Genomic DNA, 22128 nt, shown 5'->3' with positions numbered 1-22128 from the left:
CCTATCCTATCCTATCCTATCCTATCCTATCCTATCCTACTGTCTATTTACTTCACCTATACCCTGCCTTTTCCCCATAGGGGATACAAAAGAGCTTACATCATTACTCTCTCCTCCATTTTATCATTTTTAATATTAGTTTTAGTTTTATTGATAGGTCTATTCTCCATTAATATATGACTATGAAGGAGCATTTACATTTACATAGCTTTACATACGTACTGGAAGCAGAAACAAAGAGATAATCTTTTAAAGAGAAGGGGAAGGAGGTGGGTGGGGAGAAAACAGAAAGAATAGGTCAAGTGATCACAAGAAAAATGATTGACTCAGAATCACCAGTTACTACTTTGTATTTGTAATTGTTCATTTCATCTCTTTCTGGTTGCTGTGTTTGGTTACACCTGAGAGGCATGGCAAAAAGGTCTGGTGGGTTGATGTCGGTGACTGTGGTATCATGCCAGCATGATATAACAACTGACAAAATATAATTCGATATCAATAATCCCCTATATGGTACATCCAGAAGCTAGTCAGTAGCTTTATCCCACAATTTATCCCCGGCAGTTATGTCATGATAGCAAATGGATTGGTGTAACAGGTATGAGCACAATCGATTAGGTGAACCAGCTGCTTCTTTTTTAACCTTTTTATTGAGAAGATTATTCACATACAATAGTTATAAAAATACATATGAAAAACAACATACATCATAACAAACTTTACAATATATACATAGAACCTAAATTTTTAATTGTGTTGATTTTGACATTGTGATACCCTCACATTTGTTTGATTTTATGAGTTGAGAATTAGTTGGTATAGCAGTTTTGGAGTTTGTACCTCATTTTTGGTGACATATTCAAAAAAAGGTAACCATTTGTTATAGAATATTGCTATTTTAGGATATATGTTAGATTATTGTAGACTGCCTGCTATTTTTTTCCCATGATAAAATGGCCCCATACTTTTGAGGACCATTGGTCTATTGATGGAGGTGTTTGTTTATTCCAACATGAGAGTATCTTTGTTTTTGCTGCTACTAACAAACTAGGCATGAGATTGCGTCTTATCATAGAGATGTTGAGATTTTGCCATTGATCCAAGAAAATGAGTGGTGGTGAAAGTGGAATTTTGTAGTCAGTTATAATATATATGTGTATTGTAGCACAACTAATACAATATACACACAAGCAACCGCTCAAATAAAAATAAATGGAACCACCTCAGAAATAATAAAGCTTTCCAGAGGGATGAGACAAGGCTGTCCCTGTCCCTCTTTGCCATCACCCTTAGCTGCTAGGATTCATGAAAACAATCCAATTATGGATTTCCACCTTTCCATTTCAGTTTAATTTGGAGGTGTCTCTAGTTTTAGATTTAATTGTTTGAAAGGAGCAGAATCAATTTGTTTTCTTCTTGTTATTGCTGGCAGGAAGTGGCTTATTTATGACAATTTCCAGCATGCATCAGCAGGCTTAGTGAGTAAATCAGCCAGATCACCCACACAAAGTGAATAATTCCTTTCTCTATCCATTTCTTTGTAATTTTTATTTTAAAGAACCAAATGTAGTAAGACAAACTACTAAAATATCTCAGAAGAGTAAAAGAATGGTCCAATGGAATCACTGCATAAACAATAATTATCTATTCCTCAATATGCTTAAGTAATATAAAAATATTTTAGAAAACCTTTCAATGATGAAAGACCTGTCTCACAGCATTTAAAGCATGTCAGGAACAAACAAATCATAATTTTATCTTCTGTGATGTTCTCAGTAAGTGAATCACTAGAAATACCTCCTCCCCCAAACATGCGTATTAGATCAATTACTTGCCCCTCCCACCTGCAACAAAACGTTGTGGATTGTGGAAACAGCTGTCTCCACAATTGTACAAGCCAGGCTTCCCTGTTGCTGCCTCTCCTACTCTTATCAAAGGTCCCTGCCTGCTCTTTTCCTCCCTCTTTCCAAAGATTCTTGTCTGTTCCTTCTTCCTTCCCCCATTCCAAAGACCCTTCTCAGTTGCTGGGATTATCTGGAAGGAACTGCAATATCTAATGTTAAGACATCGATGCTGTTGGTGTGGCAGAGCAGAGTGAAGCTTATAAAGTAAGGGGGGAGGAATCTTGGCTACTTCATGTGCTTGGCTGGAGGACCCAATCAGCGAGAGTGTGGGACTGTGTTGTTTGTTACTTTCACAGGGATTCCCTCCCATCTCAGCCTTTTCTTTAGTTTCCGTTTGCTTCCCCAGGATCCACGCTTACCTTTTCCTTTCTGCTGCCACTGCAATGCAAGAGTGGTAGTGGTGGGGAGCGGAGAGTTGCCTGTCTGTGGCAGCAGGGAGAGGGACATGTGAGTTAGCAAGTGGACAGCTGCAGGATCCTGAATGAAGTTGGGAGTGGTAGTCTCTTGGTGGCCGCTTTTCCCATCTCACTCTTCCATCACCTTATTCCTGCTTATTTCCCTAGGTGCTTTTTTAAACACACCATCTGCTCAAAGCAAGGGTTGTGTGTGGTTAACTTTAGAAAGTGTTTTTGCAAAACTCCTGATGGCCTCTTCTGTCCGTTTCTCAGGACTGGTATGCTACAGCTTCTTCTTCCCTCCACCTCAGCAGTTGAGGTTCTTGAGGGTAGTGTGACAAAGTCACACCTCTTGTACCTCAGCAAGGAAATGTTGGCTCCGTGTTCCTGCTCCTTCAATTTGAATAAAGGCATTTTGGGGTGTTATCTAGACCTAGCCCCGTTACTGTTCCCAGGCGCTGAAACAACAGCCATCTGAGACTCCTAGTAGCCTTACAAGGGTCTGGTCCCTAGTTTGAGACTCTTCAGCCTTTGGGTTCATCTCAGAGGGTACTAGCACACATTCAGTCAGTAACTCCTGACACCAGAAGGTAAAATATATGTAACTTTATTAAGTAATTCAAAGGAGTGTATGCTGAGCAGGAACCACTCTACTTAAGCACAAGCAATAGGCAAAGAAAAAAAAACACTTGTACGTGCTGGCTAGGACTAACTTGATATTAAAACCTTGCAAACTTGCATCTCTGATGTAGCTCTCAGGCATGTTGCTCTTACCCACAGACTTAGGAAAGGAAGTCCACTCCATGCCAGGCAGTTCTTGTCATGTTGGAATGTGGCATGAAGGAAAGCATCTCTGACATGCTGGGAGAATAATATTGAACAGAGAGGATCATGTTAGCATGAGAAATTGGGGGCGGTAGATGGAGGCCAATTCCTCCTGCCACCCAAGGACGTTTCTCTTGAGAACAAGCAGGCTCCAAGTGCAACTAATTAGCAGGCATGCACATTCTTTTCCCAGGACAGGCTGAACTGGGCCTGTGGTAACTTACAAACCTGAACCACAGTGATGAAGAAGTTACCTACAGAGTTTTAATGGCTAATCCTGACAGATGTGCTGCAGAGTGTGGTCTGTGGCTGCTGAGGGATGAGAGGGGCACGGTTTGCTGACTTTTCTTTGGCAGGCAAATAGGCTCTGCGAAGGGGTGGTGATTTGTTGATGGCTCTGTGAATGTAAGGTCCTCAACCATTAAAAAAACACCTGTGTATATTTTTTTTTAGATTTTGGATTTTTATGGAAACCTGGGGTGTTTTCCAGAAGTGTAGGGAGGTGTATCTTGTCCAATCATGGCTCCAGTCTCTGGATTCAAGTATCTTCAGATCAGAACCACTTAGCTTTTAGTATATAAGATGATGATAAATGTAGGAGAAAATGGAAGTCACCAATTTCTGATCTGTAGAGTTGTCTGCCCATAAAAAATACTGATTAATCATACAGATTTTAATTGATCAAATCTGCCTGAGTCTGCAGTGGTACACTCTGTATACCCCGTGGTATGAACATGATGTGCCACACATAAATGCATAAGTGCAACAAATCAGACAAACATGATGTTCCTGCAAGACGGTATGCACAGATTTACATAGTTTTTTCCCAACATGTTTGTAATGCAACAGGCGTAGAAAAAACAATGTGTTTCTTAACATAGCCAGCAAAAGAGTGTAGCTGAAAGATCCAAGAATACTTTCTTCCAATGTGATCTAAAAATAGCAAGCCCAGGGCTCAATGCAGATAACTTCTGAATCATGATTACATAAACGAGCCTCCAGATATCACAGAGGTGCTATCAGTTAATGAGACTATACGAAACAGCCTAATTTAGCTGATGCTGTATTCTGGGTCTGACAGTATCGTTCCTTCCTGTACTGGGAATAAGTGAACCAGTCACTGAGAATGAATCAGAACATTTGCCACAGCTACCCTTATTCTTCCAGTGCAGCATCCCAGAAGGAAGAGCTGAGTTCTATGCAGAGGTCAGGGACAAACTCAGGAAAGAATGTCATGCTATCAGATCATCCTGAGGTGGCAAGAAGGTAGCTTGTTAGTTTATTAACAGTTTGTTTTTAAATTATTTGCACTTTCCCGTTAAAATAAAATGCAAGGCAGTATACAAATCCAAAAATAGCAAAATGCATAGTAAAACAGTAAATGAGCAGTAACCTATCAATAATGCTGTCAAACAGGTCAGACATCACTGGGCACCTAAAAGATGCAGGCACCCGACCAGCCATATTTAAGTGAACAGCCTTTTTCTCTGTTAACCACCTGCTTAACCTCTGAAGGTGGAGGCCATTAAGAGAATGGCCTCAGCAGATTAACTTTCTCCTTGGATGAAAGCTGTTTTTAAGGTACAGGGCTTAAAAGGTCATCAGGAGAACGCGATTTGAGATGGCATATTCCCAACGACTGGCCAAGGTCACTGACGTTTCTGAAGAGTTTTTAGAGGCAGCCCCTCATAGGTGCCTCCTCGCAGTGACCGAGAACGGATGCCTTCAGAGCCTGGGACAGAGGCAAGATCATTTCTGTCCGAAAGGGGGCGCAGTTGCATAGCAGCTGAAGAGGGAAGAGCTCTCCATGTACAGCAACTGAAGTCACCACCTGAGCCCCGAGTTGCAAGAACGAGAGATTTGGTCCGCACTCCCAAAATGGGAGCCTGGTCTTTAAGGGGGGATGTGTCCGCATACCAAACTGAGAAAACTCAGCACTTAACAGCTCATAACAGTTTCTGTACTCGCACAGGTTCCCCAACCAATACAAGGGCATCCGCTGTCGCTGCTGAGGCTCGGCATGCCCAATATTGCATTTCAAGGCATTCTGAAGAAAATAAAAGAGGAAGTCATGAAATTTGGCTGGCGTCCAAAACAAGGCCTGGAACTGACTTCACGCCGAACAGAAGAGAGTGTACAGTATCTGAGCATAGAATATTATACATTTCTTTGCTGATTGGACCAGACCGTCCCGCTTCTCCAATTATCAAGGATTATCGGCGAGAGCTCCCGGAGAAAACTTGGAGGATGGCGTCTGAGCCCCGATGCCTACCACTTTTGTATTTACACGCTGAGCTTCCGAGCCCCGACGCCAACACTTTTTGCCCCACGTGCGCGTCTGCCTTATTCGGGGGAATGCCCCTGCCTGCCGCTAGGGGGTGTCGGTTGGCGGGATTCCCGAGGAACTTCCCTTCGGGGGCTGGGCGGAGTCAACCTGGTTAAGGCTCGGCAAGCTCGCGGAGTGGCCCCTTCCGACGCCCGGCAGCGCGGCTTTCTCGTCATGCGACCTTCGCGGCACCCCTCCGTCCTGCTTCCCTAGGACGCGGCTTGCCTAGGCTTCTAGTCGCCGGCGGCCCCAGCTCCTCTTTGCCCCGCGGTTTGGAGGCCAGCCTCCCACCGTCCCCGCACCATGTCGGGCACTCGGAGCGACGATGGCAAGAAGGAGGCGCAGGTGGAAGGTGGCGGCTTGTACCTGGAGGACGGACAGTGCGACTCGGGCATCGGGTGCAGCCGCTCCCTGCACGGCCAGCTGGGCGATGGAGAGCCCAGGTCACCGTCAGCCCCCGGGGCGCCCTTGGACAGAGGCCCCGATCCCCCGTGCATAGGCAAGGAGGGAACAGACGCCTCATTGGAGACGGAGGAAAGGCTCGATTCCAGCTACGGGTCCTCTTCTCTTGTCGAGTCCTTGCGGGGGCTGGAAAAGGCTCCCGAAAAGGAGGAGGAAGAAAGGCTGCGGCAGCAGCTGCTGGAGACTTTCCCTTTCGTATCCGAAGACGGAGACACGTGAGTAACTCTAATAGGTTCTGTCGTGAGTACGCGTTACCGCTACGTCGCGCGTTTCTCTTTTTGGGGATTGTTTTCAGTAGAACCCGCGAGAGGACGGGCTGTTGACTGAGGGGAGGACCGGGCGTGGGGCTGGATCGCTTGCTGCTAGTCGGGCTTCGCCCCGGCGGTGGGTGGAAGGAAGCCTGCTGTGGGGCTCAGCGTTTGAAAACGGAAGGGACGCCTCATGAAATGCTGGCAGAAATAAAGAGGATGCGCTGCTGTATGTTGGGGGGATCATGCCCGTGACAACGGAGCGCCGTTCTTATCTCATGCAGAGGAAAAACGCGTGTTGGTTGACTGTCTTCATACGTGTATGTAAGGAGGAGTCTGCGGGATGCTCACGGTTAAAAACGTCATTTTCAGCACACCGTTCGTTTTCGGGTGTCCTTATCTTCGTTTTTGGCAGCTGAGGCTAGTGGGGTTATTTCATCCCCCCCCCCAACTTTCTACGAATGGCTCTGTAGGCTTTGCCCGTTTTGGGCTACTTATTGTTCATATCATTATTAATTTCAACGTCCAGCTTTACTGTGATTTGGAGCAGCTAGCAACCTGTCGTGAATACATCAGCATGATAATCCTGCAGAGTAGGTAGCTGGAAAAAGAAACAGGGCTGAGCACAAACTGGCCAAGACTGTCAGGTTGGGAGGGAGGTATTACCCCTCCCCCTTTAACCTGTTAGAGTTTGAATCATATTAGCTCTTTGACTGAGTCTTCTCTAGAACTTTTAAAAGCTGAAGTGTGTGTGTGTGTTTTGTTTTGGGTGGGGTTTTTTTGCAGTGCAAAGCACAGAGAGATGCTTTGTTGTGCCTGGCTTCGGATCCATGCACACACTTTACAAGCAGAATGCTTGTCACTCCCTTTCAAGAAGTGAAACAGGGGGGTCCCATTTAGTAAGCCAGTCTAAAGTCATGGCTGCTTTTGGCAATGTGCTTTGTAGGCTCTCTGTCTCATGAAGTGACTGTCTTAATTCCATGTGACTACTTCTTTTCTAATGTGGTGCTGGGTATTTCTCTCATGCCCTCATTCACATGTTCCATGTTCAGGTCTTCTTACAGCATTAGGCTTACTACTTTCAGCCAATCGGTTTGTTTTTGCAGGGATCTTCTATATTTATATGCCAGGGATTTCTAAGCCAGAAAAGCTCTAGGCTTCACTCTGCCCTAATGCATCACCAGTGACCCCTTCCTTCCTCCTTATCCTGCTGAGCTGCTTCCTTTCCCAGCCTGCCTGTGCCTCTGCTCCAACTCCTCCCAGTATCCATGATCTGTGTGCCAGCCAGGTATAAAGTGGTGGACTATGGGATGGTCCTATGCAGAGCAAAGGTCTGATGATGCCTGCCTGCATCTTTCTGTATATGAAGTCACTCTCATATCTGTATGTTGATGACCTGTGTTAGAAAACATGATCTTTACTTCAATCGTTTGTCACACCTATATCTCAGAACAAACTGGGTGGTGTGTGCCAATCAGGAAAGCATCCAAAGCAAATCAACCCCCAAGCCAAGAGTCAGATGTCTTTAAATCTGGAGAACTTGCCTGGTATGCAAAATGAAGTGACTTTGTAATTAACCAAAAGCAAAAGTAAACACCTAGATACAATTGCATGTGCTGCATGAGAGCAGTTGAGTCAGAAAAAAGATTGGGGGGGTAGGAACATTGGCCTAAGAGCTTAGAGAGTCCCAGGGGGGGAAATCTGGGTAGATACGTGGAAATTTCTCAGTTTTTCCACCCCCAGTGATTCCTTGTGGACCCCTGTTTCTCACTATTTCTGATAGTGGGTGGAAGCAAAATGGGGCAAACCGCAGAGCAAGTAGGTGTTTCTACAAGCTCAAGGGACTCCCCAATATGCAGAAGAATGACTGTGTAAATTAACCAAAGGAGGGAAACCCAAAAATGGCCTTATGAGTCCAGAACACACTCTAGAATGCTGACAGCAGTTGAGAGTCAAAGGAGAACAAAGTCAGATGGAAAAACTAGCCTACTCTGTCGCCTGACAGCCAATAGACTTCTGCAGGGACATGAGTGTGTGTGTGTGTGTGTGTGTGTCATTTCCTGCCCCATCCCACAGTGATGACTTGTGTGGGCCTCAGCTTGTCTCTCTTCTTTGTAAAAAGCATGGGCCAGTAGCTGTCAGTAGGGCAAGAAAATGGGGGCCAGCCACAGACGCGGGGGTTTCTGCATACTGGTGTAGAAGAAAATATGCTTTTGTATGTTTGAACACACAGACGCTCATAGCTTAATAAGATCAGAACATATTCTAACTGATACAGAATACAGAGGGCAGTTAAGCGTCAGTTAAAGAAGGGAAGGAATACAGAGGGAGTTGTGGAAACCAGCTGCCTGGCTTGAACATACAAACCTCATTGACCATATGGACCTTCCGTATGCTTCTCCAGCTATGGAAGAAAAGCTTGTTTTTTGGAACAGGATATGGGAAAGCTTCATGACCTGTTCAAGCTATTCTGGTGGTGGTGGGGTAGGGAGGTAGTGAAAAAGATCATGTTATGTTACAAATCCTTCTCCAGCTTCCTGGCCTCTCCTGATTGGAAGACCTGGGAGAAGGGAAAGGTACACAGTGGGGTGGATCCAGCTATCTTCCAAGGAACCCTCCAACTTAAGGTTGGAGAAAGGTTTCAAACTTTTCTCAGTGGAGTGGTAGGACAAGGGCCAGATCCACCCCAGTAGCAACTACTGGTGCAGCATGATAGGAGTCTGATTGCAAAGCATCCCCCTCCTTGAACATGTTAGATGAATGGTGGCAGAGTCAAGTGTGACTGTATATCTTTTATCAAAACTAGGTAGATAGATGACTTGTGTCTTTTTGAACGAAACACTGGTGTGAACTGAAAAGTCTGCATATCCTTTTGAAAACAGAAGTTAGTCTCTTCAAGTATATCACTTTTTTGCTTCTTGTTCTGCTGGAAGAAGCACTGGCTGGGGCAGAGGGCATTCTGTGAAGCAAAGATGGGATTGTTTTATTCACTATTTCTCAGCAGTCTCCCCTGGGCAATATCACTTCCTTGTAACAATTCTAATGATGAAAGAACAGAAGTTTGTGGCTACAGATTTCTGCTTCCTGTTACTTAGAGCTTCCATAATGGGATTAGAACTGGTTCTGGGGCTGATTGATACCCTCCCTATTCCTTTTGGTCATCTTAAGCAAGCATGAGGAGCTGCTGGATTTCAGGACGCCTTTCTTTGCAGTCATCTTTGCAGTATGTTGCCAAGGTTAATTCCAAAAGACTAGCTGTGTTACCACTTGCAGCATAGAAAAGGAGAACAGGTTTACACATGCGTGTTCACTGATGACTGCAGCTGTCAGTGGTAAGTTACGTGTGTGAAATGGCCATCATAGATTGCTTGCTAGAGGAATCATATACCTCTTATATACCGCCTTTCAGTGGAGTCAGTTTGCACATTCTGCTGATAGTAACCAACTTTGCCTACTGCCTTTGTGGGAGTAGCCCCACTGAATAGACTTCAGTAGATTTTTGAGCAGACCTGCTTAGGATTGCACTGCAAGTGTACCATATTCAAGTTCAGAAAAGTCAATTGATGTATATGCATATACAAGCCATCTTTTTGTGCCCTGTATCCCCTGAAGCACATGTGCTGTAGGATTTGAGTCCAGTGGTACCTTAGAGACCAACAAGATTTTCAGGTGTCTGAAGAAGGGAGCTCTGACTCTAGAAAACTCAGACCCTGAAAATCTAAGGTGCCATTGGACTCAAATTGTGCTGTTCTACTGAAGACCAACATGACTAGCCATCTAAAACTATCTACATATGCTGTGGCTTTGACAGGCAATAGCCTACGTCTGCTTGCTTAGCATCCTGCCTGGTTAGGAATGCAGGATGCGCTCTAGCATTTTGACACCAAAGCACAACAATGCAACTCTCATTAGGATTTAGTCCCTCTGGTGGTTATGAGACATTTACAAGCTAGGCAGGCATCTAAACCAAAGCCTTTCAGAGAGTTAACGGGCAGTCAGGCTAAAAGGGATTGTTCAGTACAGAACAGGAATATTAAATAGGGTCTTGGTGAGGCACAGAGTAATCCCAGGCTGCTGTTATTAGAGAGGGGCCAAAGGGCAGGTGGTGACAAGCAGGAGTGCAAGGCAGCATCTTGCCAAGGGGCACTGCCTAGCAGGGCATTCCAGAGCAGGTGCAGCTTGGTCCTGGAGGGGTCTGCAGAAAACTTCAGAACACTACAAGAATGCCTAGAGAAAGATTATAACAAGATCTCTAGCCTTCAGAACAAGTGTTGGCTTCAGTTTTGCAAGACAGAGCCAACCTTTATTTTGAGATCTGACTCCTAATACATGAGAAATCTATTAGCAAGTGCAGTAGGGACTCTCTTTAATCCTAGCCAAGCAGCTTGAAGAAGACAGATGGTTACACAGTGTGTAAGAAAGAGCACGTCAGGAGGGGAAGGAGTGTATATTACTTACTAGTCCTATCTTGGGGGCCTTGACATAAAGATGGGAGGGACCACGTCAGCCACTTTCTTATCAGTACTCTGTGTCAACATATTTTCACCCCTGGAACCTATGCAAAGATGCCAGCGATCTCTTATTACCACTCATGAGGAATGAGCTTCCTTTGCAAGCCAGTCTCTTCATCCAGCAGTGGAATGCTGGCAGACTTACTGCTCTTGAAGAGTGAATACAGAAGAGTGTTTGAGCATGGCTGCCATTTTCATTTACTTCATGCAAAACAAGTTAACCTTGTAGTTCTTTGTTCTGATGAATCTTGGGATTTCCCATCTGAGGCTGCTGCCTGAGAAACTGCCTTTCGTACTGTGTGGAAACAGTCGGAGCTATTTTTGTAGTGTTGAGTATGTGTGTGGTCTCTAGTGGAAGGAAGAGGCGACAGGGAAGCCTTGCTGTGTGGTTATTGCTACTGACTGATGAGAAATCACATGTCTGATGTAGACTGAGTCTTGATGGATTTTTTAAAAAGGGAAGGTCAGTGAGTTTATTTACATCTATTGGGAGAGGGTCCTTTCCTAGTACCAGGAGGTGAGCAGTAGTTAAGGTTGCTTAGTCTTTTTGTCTGTGCTTGGGGCACATGGCTCTGTTCAGCTTGTGGCTGTTCTCTCTCAAGTTGAAGCCTCCACGATGAGAAGAATTCAAGCAAGCTTTGCACCTCTGATCCCAGCACTTATTGACAAATCAGAATAGAAAAACCAGCACTGCTTGAGAATGCTCAAGGAACGTTCCAGTTAAATATTTGCTCATCGTTGAGATAATCACCATTTATAACCGTGTGCTTATATACTGCTCTTCTGGACAGATTAGTGCCACACTCAGAGCAGTTAACAAGTCAGTGTCATTATTACCCCAGCATAAGGTTGCCAGCCTCCAGGTAGTGGCTGGAGATCTCCCATAATTACAACTGGTCTCCAGGCCACAAAGATCAGTTCACCTGGAGAAAATGGCTACTGTTGGGGGGAGGGTGGACTCTATGGAATTATGCCATGCCAAGGTCCTTTCCCGCCCCAAACCCCACTTTCTCCAGGTTTCACCCTCCGGATCTCCAGGAATTTCCCAACTTGGAGCTGGCAACCCTATCCCAGCAACAGTCACCCTGTGAGGTGGGTGAGGCTGAGAGAGCTCTGAGAGAGCTGTGACTGATCCAGGGTCACCCGGCTGGCTTCAAGTGGAGGAGTAGGGAATCAAACCCAGTTTTCCAGATTAGAGTCCTGCTGCTCTTAATCACTATACTGAAGTGGCTCAACATTTATGCTAGTCCCACAGTATTTTGCAATCCTTACTGTGCTTGGACTGATTTGGAAAAGCAGTCCTTCAGTGGAGAATGTACTTTGTAAAGTGCATCCTCCATTGAAGGACTGCTATGCAAAGGATGCACATTGTAAAGTGCAGATAATGTGGGCAAGATGCTGTTTGGTTTATATAAAGTGGGGCCTGAGAGTTTAACATCTGAGAGACAAAAATAATTTAAGGAAGATGCTTTTTTGAAGCTGCTTTTTGATAAATGGGAGATGGAACAAGCATTCATAATGCAGAAAGGATTATAAATTATGATTCCCTACCCTCCACTCTGATAATTAGAAGAGAGAACTAATTTGCTATTTAGTGCATACAAAAAGATTAATATTAGTGTGGGGGAGGACTTTCAGAAAATCTTTCTACATTTTCCAAGAGGCAAGGTGACAACCTCATTGCATAAAAGTTATATCTTAACTTTCAAAACCTGATTTTTTGTTAATCTATTGATTTTTCTATCAATACATCTGTACAGTACAATAGCTCCATATCTAGAACTTCCTAGCTGCGGTTCTTTTAAACATCTTGGAGTTTCTAAATGTACAATCTTAATTGATGTTCCTGATTGCAAATACTTGGTCTTCCCATTTCGTAAGCAGGTTGGGGTTTGCAATATAATTTCAGTAGAAGTATGAAACATTCAAGAAGCAAGTTCCCTGCTAAAATGAACTTCACTAAATGAAATTACAGTTAATTGGGGCCCCAGCTTTTCACTTTTGCTCTCTAGGTATAAATCATAGATAGAAATTGAGCTGGAAGGAATGTTTTGCTTGTATCTCTGTTTCTTGCAGAGATTGCGGAGTGACTCTGGGATGCTGGACAGAATCTACTGTATACCCACATAACATATTACATATAGTTCTTGTCCTCTCTGATGCTTAAGTTTGCTTTGCAAATAAAATATGAATAGGTTTTTTATAAAATGAAGGCTAGATGCTGTCAGTGCATCTCTAAAAGTAGCTAAACAAAATGCACTTAGATTCTATAATGCTGTTTTGTTTTGGTGCTGTTTTATACCTATTTTGTTGGTATGAGTGATAAAATGTAGTATTTACTACTGTTTTACTTGATTTTTCTTGATATTTTACTGTTACTACTGTTAGTGACTTTGGAAATTTTTTTTAGAAAAGAAAGGTGGGGTATAAATTTTGTAAATAAATAAATAACACACTCAGGACCACAAAAACAAATCCATATATCATAGTCAGTTTGCAGATGCAGTTTGCATGGAAATATATTTCCCCATTTAACATAGTTATGCCCAGGGGTTTTTTTCTGGGAAAAGAGGTGGCAGAACTCTCAGAAGGGAAATGAGGAAGAAATACACAGGATTATTTTCAAGCACTATTGCTGAGTATTTTCAAGAGGTGCTGGAACTCCATTCCACAGCGTTCCCCCTGAAAAAAAGCTCTGGTTATGCCTATGATCAGGGCCGGCCCGTCCATTGAGGCCAGTGAGGCGGCCGCCTCCGGCACTAAGGCACCAGAGGGGTGCCGACCCAGGGGCAGGGGCACGCGCCACGGAGCTGCCGCCACTGCCACCAGCCAGGAGCGTGTGTTGGCGGCGGCAGCGTGGGGCAGCTGAGCAGGCAGCCTCCTGTTCAGTTGCTCTGCTGGCCAGGCACAGCCGGCGGCCAGGGCGGCTGGCTGCGCCTGGCCCGCAGAGCAACTGAATGGGAGGGCTGGAAGAGTCCCCGTGCGCATGCCAGCCCCTGTGTGATGACATCACACACAGTGCCGTCATCACGCGTGCACACACACACAGAGGCAGCATTAAGCTGTCTCGGGTGCCGGCAACACTATGCCTATGATCATGACTCCTGGTTATTTTTACTGACTTGACTGATGTTGTCTGGAGCAATTTTGCATTTTTCTGTTGCTGGCAATTCTTGATCTTGATGTGGAGCAGTGCAAAATGCTGTTCAGCAATATGGCATTCCTGGCAGCTCAGAGGTAACTAGATGCTAATATGGCAATTGTGGCTTATCGCCAAATAAGTATAGTGTTTTGGTTCATGGGATTATTCCTTGGCCACATTGCATCACTCTGGTGTATTAATAAGGGAATGTGCTGGGGCAAGCAGTGGCATGTTGAGGTGAGTTACATCTGTGAATTCTCATCATCTAACCATGGAAACGCAGAGTGCTTCAGAGTTTAGATTTTTTGGCTCTAAGAGGCCTGGATTCAAATACAGTCACAGTCTCATTTATGTTGCCTTGGGAAACTTCACATCCTCGGCTTGGCAAAAGGTTTCTGCAAAATGTAAGGAATCTATAAGATTTATGAATCTCTCTACATGAGATGCCAGGACGCATGTCCGTCAAGTGTCGGGAGATGCAGTGCTAGCCAGGAGGCATAGTTTTGAAAGACAGAGCCAGCAGAAATTGTTCCAGAGGGGATGGATTCTCTCACAGCCCTCTGCCACCTCTGGCGTGCCAGACTGTCTCTCCTGCTGCCCTCGCTGCTTAAAACTTTGAATTAACTGAGCCTCGGCAGGGCAAAGGCTCCGGAAAGGGAGATGCCAGAGGCAGTGGAGGGCTGTGAGAGAAACCATCCCCTCCAGAGCAATCTCTGCCGGCTCTGTTATTTAAAACTATGCTTCCTGGCTAACATTGCATCTCACGACACATGAAGAACACGTGTCAAATGTATTGCATAGAGAGTCTCTATGTCACCATATTTTAGATAAGTCTAAGCTGAATACTTCAAATAATACAATGTGCAAGAATTTCTGTAGTTCACTTTTCAGTGACTTGCTCTGACAGCCTTAAGGATAAACGCAAGAGATAGTAGTAATTTGCAGAGGAAGTTTTATAAAGGAAGGCCCCTTTTGCAAACGATCATTTATCTTAAAAATGTATTGCATTTCTATCCTGCCCCTCTTCCAGGGAGTTCAGAGTGGCATACATTTCCTCCTCCTCCTGCCCCCCCCCCACTCTTGTAATAAGCCTGAGAGATAAGTTAGGCTGAAAGACAGTAACAGACCCAAGATACTCTAGTAAGTTTCATGTCTGAATAAAGATTAGCATTCAGGTTTCCTACATGCTGCACTGGCTCTCATGCATGTACAAAACCGTAATTATTATTGCTTAACTGTACTGGGTTTGGCTTTTGCTCTAGCAAACTGATGGAAGACATTAGTATTGACCCTCAGTGATGGGACAGTATGGTTTCTGCTTTGCCTGTGAGAATCCCATCAACTATGCTCCTCAAAGTTGTCATTGGGGAGCCCTGATGGTACACAGGGATGCAACAAGAATAACGTCTGCATTGTAAAGCTGTCAGAAAACTGCTCCTGGGTTAGCTCCATGGGCTTTCCTACAGCTACTCAAGACACATTCTTCCTACATCCAAGGAGAAGCAAAAGGTGATGTGCACCCTAATGCATGAGGAACGGCTTACGTGTGGTTCCCCAGTATGAAAATTCTGGGTGTTCCTTGCATTCTGGAGTCTGTATTTTTTCTGTATGATATTTCTTATAGGAAGAAGTATGGAACATCTGGAGTCTAATCCATAGTTTTCTGGGATCAGCAGTGAGGCAAGTCTTGGAAGAAGCTTGTTGATTATCTCTTGAATTTGTGGCCTCTGAGCAATTGTACAGCAATCCTTTTCAGTTCTGTGCATATTAAATGTTGCAGTCTGAGTCTAGCTCAGAGGAAAGCATGAAAGAAGACATTGTTTTTAAAGCTGTGGGGATGACCCTGGATGGAATGGACTACTCCACCTCCTGTTCAGAACTTTACAGCTAATGCTATCTGAGTTTCCTCTTCTGAAATTATAATTCTGGCCACAGATTCCTCAGTAATGTGAGAGACACGAGCATCCCCCAGAAACATCTTTTTTTATCTTCATCCTTGACAGCTTTTCCTGCAGGGTTGTCTCATGCCATCTTTGTGTTTTGTTAAACTCAGTGGCAAAGCTTTGCAGTGCAAGAAGGCTGGTGACTGAAGCTGTGGATGTGGAATATAATATATCTTGGAGATTATGACTGAAACTGTTCAGAACGGTTGGAGACAGTAGTTGAAGGCTGTTTTATATAATAGGTCACATGTAAGGGTGTATTAAAATTGCCTAGAAGCAAGCTGCCCTGCCAGTGGTGATTATAATAAATGTAGGCTAGCTCATCACAGCCTTCCAAGCCACCACTGGCTGAGTTTGAGCCATGTAGTCAGCTGTGCACCTCTGGTTCTGGTGGCAACCAAAGAGGAGGAGATAAATTGAATGGTCCCTGATGCCGCTGAATCTCAGCTTTGCTTACTCCTGGCCCCCAGCAGAGACCTCCAGGGCAACAAACCACTAGAAACTTAAGTTAAAGGGCTAATTTTCCCTGGCCCCTGGGGGCTAGCATAATGTCCACACTTTGTCCTTTGGATCTATCTCCACTCTCTGGCTAATATAAGGTCATCTGATGTTGCTGATGAGTTGAAGGACTAAAGGGTATGTTGGCAAGATTCTGCAATAGGGCCAGAGAACTGGAATAGCAAGGAGGGAGCTGCAGATTAGGGATATACCAGAACAGAGGTATTGTCAAGGTTATTGCTGGTGAGTTTCAGTTCTCCATAAAAGATTGATTAGTGCAATTTAAAGAGACTGCATGGGATTAATATGGAATTCCCCTTTTCTATATTCTTTAGAAGAAGGTTGTTTATTTGAATCCTTCATTCCAGCAGTGCTGTCTTCCCCGCCCTCCTTTCTTCCTTTTTGTAGGAATTTCTTTACTTGAATTGTTGATCCTCCTAATGTTGAATCAACAGTTCAATTACCCATGTGCCTCACTGCCCTCCCAAGGGAAAAAACCCAGAATAAATGACAGTAGCGAGTAGAAGGATTTCTTTGATTTGTTCTGCTTCTGTTGCCATAATACCGAGGCTTTTTAATATTGGTACACACCAGTACACAGTGCTAGCACCTCTTTCGGCTGGTGAGCTAGGCCCCCCAAGGCGGCGAACATCATTAGTACAAGTGCTTTTTTTTTAAGTACTGCATAATACCTTGCCTACCCTTATATTATTAGAAGCATAGCCTGTAAGGCCTTAGCCCTGGTTTCTGGGAAATGTGTATACTGATTAAAGTCTGTGGATTCCAGTATACCACAGGGATCGCCATTGGCTTCATGCTGAGTGCATGAATCTTCTAGGAGAGAAGGTACCTGACTTTCCTCACCTGTATCATTCAAATGTGAGCACTGTGGAGATGCTGTCAGGACATCCCCATTAAAGGCATCTCCTTTGCCTTGTATCTCTGGCCTATGAATAATGAGCTGGGGGAGTCATTGGTTAAGAAGTGCTGATAGGCCCCTACTAGAATACATGAAGCTTGGAAATAGAAGGTCTTAATGAGATGGTCCTCTCACACTACAGATTAAGTAGCTGCCATAGGCGGTCATAATAAATGATAGTCCATGCTACAAATCCTGGTCAGTGTTCTAGAAGTACATAACATGTTTAAGGTTGTGCACAAATCCTGGATTTTGTGCTTCCTGTCTTTCAGAAGGGAGGACAGCTTCTCTGTACTGCCATTTCTGCACCCAGGTAGTTATAGTTACTAATGCCTGACAACCTGTGGTACAAACCATGGTTTAAAAGCTCTTTGCTGAAATCCTGGTTCAGTGCCAACCACCAAACCATGGGATGCTTGGCTGTCTGCCCTCTAGGTTTGGCATCCTCCAGGTGGGGGCTGGAGATCTTTCAGAATTACAATGGATCTCCAGCCAACAGAGATCAGTTTCCCTGGAGAAAAAGGCTGCTTTGGAGGATGGACTTTGTGGCATCACAACCCTGCCGAGGTCCCTCCTCTCCAAATTCTGTCACTCTCCTCCACAAACCCTGCTGCATCCCCGAATATCCAGGTATTTCCCAACCTGGAATTAGCAATCCTACTTTAATCAGATGCCACAAATAACTTGGATTTGATGAATCAAAGTTTGTCTTGATTTCTGAATGTAGCTGATGGGTGGAGAATTCATGCACGATCTGTCACAGATTTCCATTTCAGTTTTTGTGTTGGTACCATTGCATGTGTCTTACCGAAAAAAATCATGAGATGAGGAAGTTGATGTGAGTTTTGCATTTTTATTTTGATAACTTCATGCTTACTGTTGGTTGTCTTGGGGTGGGTAACACTGCTAGGTTGAGGAGATAAAGGTAGGGGGGGCACTGCTAAGCTTTCACTTAGCAGGTGAGATCCAAATCCTGAATCAAATCTATCCTGTTATTTTTCTAACTGCCCCCAGCTTGGAGGATAGGGTGTTCAGAGTTTTTATTTGGCTCAGAAGTATGATTGTTTGGTAGCAGGTGTATGTTTACTCGTTCTGTGAACTAACTGGGGCTGGGAACAATATAAAATTCAGACACTGGGACCAAGTAAACAGCAGCTGAGGCTTCCTCCACGCCTGGCCTCATGACATGCATGATCAGGTACTTCCCACTTCATCACAAAAATATCTGCTCCCTCTCTGAGTAAATGCATATCAGGCTTGTGGTAACTAGGCAGAGATGTTCTCCCATGAATCATGTGTGCACTCTTCTTCAAATAAGCACATATATTCTGCAGCAACAGGGAAAAATCTTCAAAAGGTAGATTGTGTGATCTATATACACTGTGTGTAAAATATGCAAGCGTTTATTGATAGCACAGAAGTGAAGCCACCCGCCCTGACTGCTCCATGTCCTGATCAGAGATTCCCTTTTTTCTATCATGGAGCACCAGGAGGCCTACCATCTGTCCATTCATCAACCAGACCCAAGCTTAGCTTTAGCAAAAGGGCTGCATTGTATGCCTTTGGACCATAACCTAGGCCTTTCTATTCCCTCTGCATTTCCATCCTCTGTAACAGATCTATCAGGCATTGCTTGTTCATTTTCAAACCTGTTTCTAGCCATAAGAGCTAGGAACTGGCTTTTCAGTGTTTAATGAAAGAATAGCTTCCCAAGATATTGAATTCTGTGCTTGAGTAGTGTAGTTGTGCCCTATCTGTGATATGGCACTTATGGAGTATCCTCCCTCAGCTAACGGAACGGGGAAGTTTCGAGGGGGGATTTCCCCCTTCCCCAGTTTGGTAAAATTCCCCAAGAGATATTTAGCCACCCCAGGAACCCAAAGCAAAAGAGTTAGGCGAATGCAGTAGAAGATTATTGGAGTGATCAACCAAATAGAGTTGATGCACATCGGGACAGGTCTGAAAATGCATGCCCACAAGGGCAGGGGCACTTGCTTATATACACATGAACAAACATCAGAAGACAGGATTGTTTGTTTGATGTTTTAGAAATGTAAATCTTGCACTTTTCTCAAGCAACAAAAATTGACAACCAGATCTGCAGAGGTATCATATTTAACACTTTCTGGCATCGAAGGCTATCACTCTGCATAGCAACTTGGAGACAAAGAATAACAAAGCATAGATGTTTTTGAGATTTTGTGGACATCTCCTGTTGACAAAGCTTGATTAACATTCTAAAGGGGTCTTCTAAACTAGGTGAAAGAAGGGTCAGGGCAAAGGAGCCAGCGAAGACTCATCCCATCATGCATAAAAAGAATCAAAGCTTCAGAAAGGGCACTCTGAACAAAGGCAAGTCCTAACAAATGGTGTCCAGTAATACATAGTTCAAAATGTTTACGTATAGGAGTGTGCACTTCAATGGCTGCTGCTGTTGAGGCTTCCTGTCTCTGGTTAGACCTGGAAAGAAACCAGCAGTTCCCTCAATAAAGCTCTAGGCCTTCTTTCACCTGCTGCAGAATCAAAGCTGCATTAAGGGAATCAAAGTTTTAAAATCCCCTAACACCAAGTAAAAAGAAAAAAATTCACAAATGAAAATATGTGAGTGTAGCTTAATTGCATTTTTTAAAGTTTGTAGCTAGCAAGGGATTGCAGCATCTTAATGTGGGTACATTTGATTTCGTTTCGCACATGGAGCGATGTCCCACAGTTCTTTGGTAATATGTCCATAGTACAGGGATCCTAATGTGGTTACTGTTTTTGTGCATCCTTGAGTGGCTTGGGACTGGACAATGCTGAAGCAGCTGTCGCTCTGAAAAGGTACTCTTTGAGTCAGGCCAGTGGAGCGAATACTTGAAGAAATATTTCTGTGGGTTGAAGCTGCTAGATTTGGACATCTTAAAGTTTCTGAAGGTTGGGCCTCCTTCTGCAATGAGACTGATTTTTATTGCTAGTTGTTGTGTGCAGTTCTTAGGGGAAGTGGCTTGATAGGAAATCCAGAGAATTCTGTATTTCTCACGCAGCTGCCTCTCTGTCCTGACAGCTGCACTTAGCTCTGGCAGATTAAAGCAATAGTGGTTTAAAGTTCATTGCAAACTGACTTGGAAAGTCCCCGCTCCTGAGAGCCCTTATCTGCAAGTGTAGTTGAGTAGGGATACACCTCTAGCCACATGAGAACTTACAGGGTGTGGAAGATTGGTAAAGATAAACTGACAAAGTATGTGTGTGGGGTGAACCCATAGCTTCCTTGATAGTATGTGAAACCATACTTATCTGGTGCAGGACTGGGCGTGGTAAATTTCTAGTATCAGGGGGATATGGAAGTAGCTGTCAGTGAAATAAGAGGCTTTCCCTGGTTTCCTCTGCAGGAATGCACTGTTTCAAGTACCATCCAGTATATTGTTTGGCTGAGAATGCCCTATTGTTTGTTTGTTTATGACATTTATCACCTGCCTTTCTCACTGAGACTCAAGGCAGATTATATAGTGTGAGATTAGTATCAAGGATATTTCCAGGGCTTTTTTTCTGGGAAAAGAGGTGGTGGAACTCAGTGGTGGAACTCAGGACCGCACAATGATGTCACTTTGGGTCAGCTGGAACGAAGGGGGAGTTTTTTAAAGTTTAAATTGCCCTCGGCAAAAATGGTCACATTTTCTGGAGATTGTCTGGAGATCAGGGGGAGGGGCCACCGGCCATGTGACCATTTTTAAGAGGTGCTGGAACTCCGTTCCACTGCGTTCCTGCTGAACTCTCCCCGCCCCCGGACATTTCAATAAATAATGCCATAGGATAAATAATTGCAATTTAATTTAATTTATTCAATTTATAGTCACCACAAATCTTAAAAACACACTACGCAATTAATCAACATTACCATTAAAAACATAAAAAGTACATATCATTCATTTAAAATATACTACATCTATATAAGTATAAAAAGAAAAAACATAGCAGCACCTACCTTAGACGCTCACCGTTCACCATCTATAGAGCATTTTTCCAGCAAAATATGTGAGAGATGGGAGGTGACATTGAACAGGAGGTAGGGTTGCCAGGCCCCCTCAATCTCCCAGCGGGAGATTAGGGCCTGGCTCTTACCTGGGGCTGGAGGCGAGCGCACTTTGCGCGCGCATGCTCCTGCAAGTGTGATGATGTCACTTCTGTGAAGTGATGTCATCACGCAGCCCCTGGATTGCGCCGTTGGGGGCTGCTGCGGAGTGCAGGAATGCTCCTTCACTTTGCAACAGCCCAAAACGGGCCCGATCCGCTCCCCAACGGGCGTGGATTGGGCCCGTTTTGGTGCGGATCGGGCCCATTTTGGGCTCCTTCGGAGCGCAGGAGCGTTCCTGTGCTCCGCAGGGGCCCACAACGGGCTCAATCCGCGCCAAAACGGGGCCGATCTGCGCCTGTTCTGGCGCAGATCGGGCCCGTTTTGGTGCGGATCAGGCCCGTTTGGGACCCCTGTGGAGCGCAGGAGCGTTCCTGCGGATCTGGCCCATTTTGGTGTGGATCGGGCCCGTTTTGGCGTGGATCGGGCCCATTTTGGGCTCCTTTGGAGCGCAGGAGCGTTGCTGCGCTCCGCAGGGGCCCACAACGGGCCCGATCCGCGCCAAAACGGGCCCGATCCGCACCCTCTTTGGCACGGATTGAGCCCGTTTTGACGTGGATCGGGTCCGTTATGGGTCCCTGTGGAGCGCAGGAGTGCTCCCGCGCTCCACAGGGGCCCCGATCCAGGCCAAAACAGGCCTGATCCTGGTGGCTGCTGTGCGCGGGGACGTGCATTGCTGCAGGGGGGCATACATGGAAGGTGCCCCCTCACTGGCCAGGTAAGTAGGGGTGAGGGTGGGGCGGGGGATCCACCGGGGGTCTGGCAGCCCTAACGGGAGGGCATATAGTTTAACCCCCCACTGGGGGAGGGGCACCGCCTGGCATCAACCATATGCCTGGCGGAACAG

At 45.0% G+C, this 22128-nt stretch overlaps 1 protein-coding gene across 1 annotated transcript in view; it reads left to right on the top strand.

The window, feature by feature from the left end:
* The first annotated feature begins 5576 nt into the window (after nucleotides 1-5576).
* The window catches only part of NFKBIE (NFKB inhibitor epsilon), a 28710-nt gene continuing 12158 nt past the window's right edge, over nucleotides 5577-22128 (top strand). Inside the window, exon 1 of the mRNA XM_054996106.1 lies at nucleotides 5577-6127. Coding sequence (XP_054852081.1) covers nucleotides 5754-6127 — 374 coding nt within the window. The 5' untranslated portion in view covers nucleotides 5577-5753. The remainder of the gene's footprint in view (nucleotides 6128-22128) is intronic.

This window comes from Eublepharis macularius, chromosome 1 (genome assembly GCF_028583425.1).
Source record: "Eublepharis macularius isolate TG4126 chromosome 1, MPM_Emac_v1.0, whole genome shotgun sequence".
Lineage (NCBI taxonomy): Eukaryota > Metazoa > Chordata > Lepidosauria > Squamata > Eublepharidae > Eublepharis > Eublepharis macularius.
Note: the sequence above shows the minus strand (reverse complement) of the source record. Positions and strands in the feature narration are given on the sequence as shown.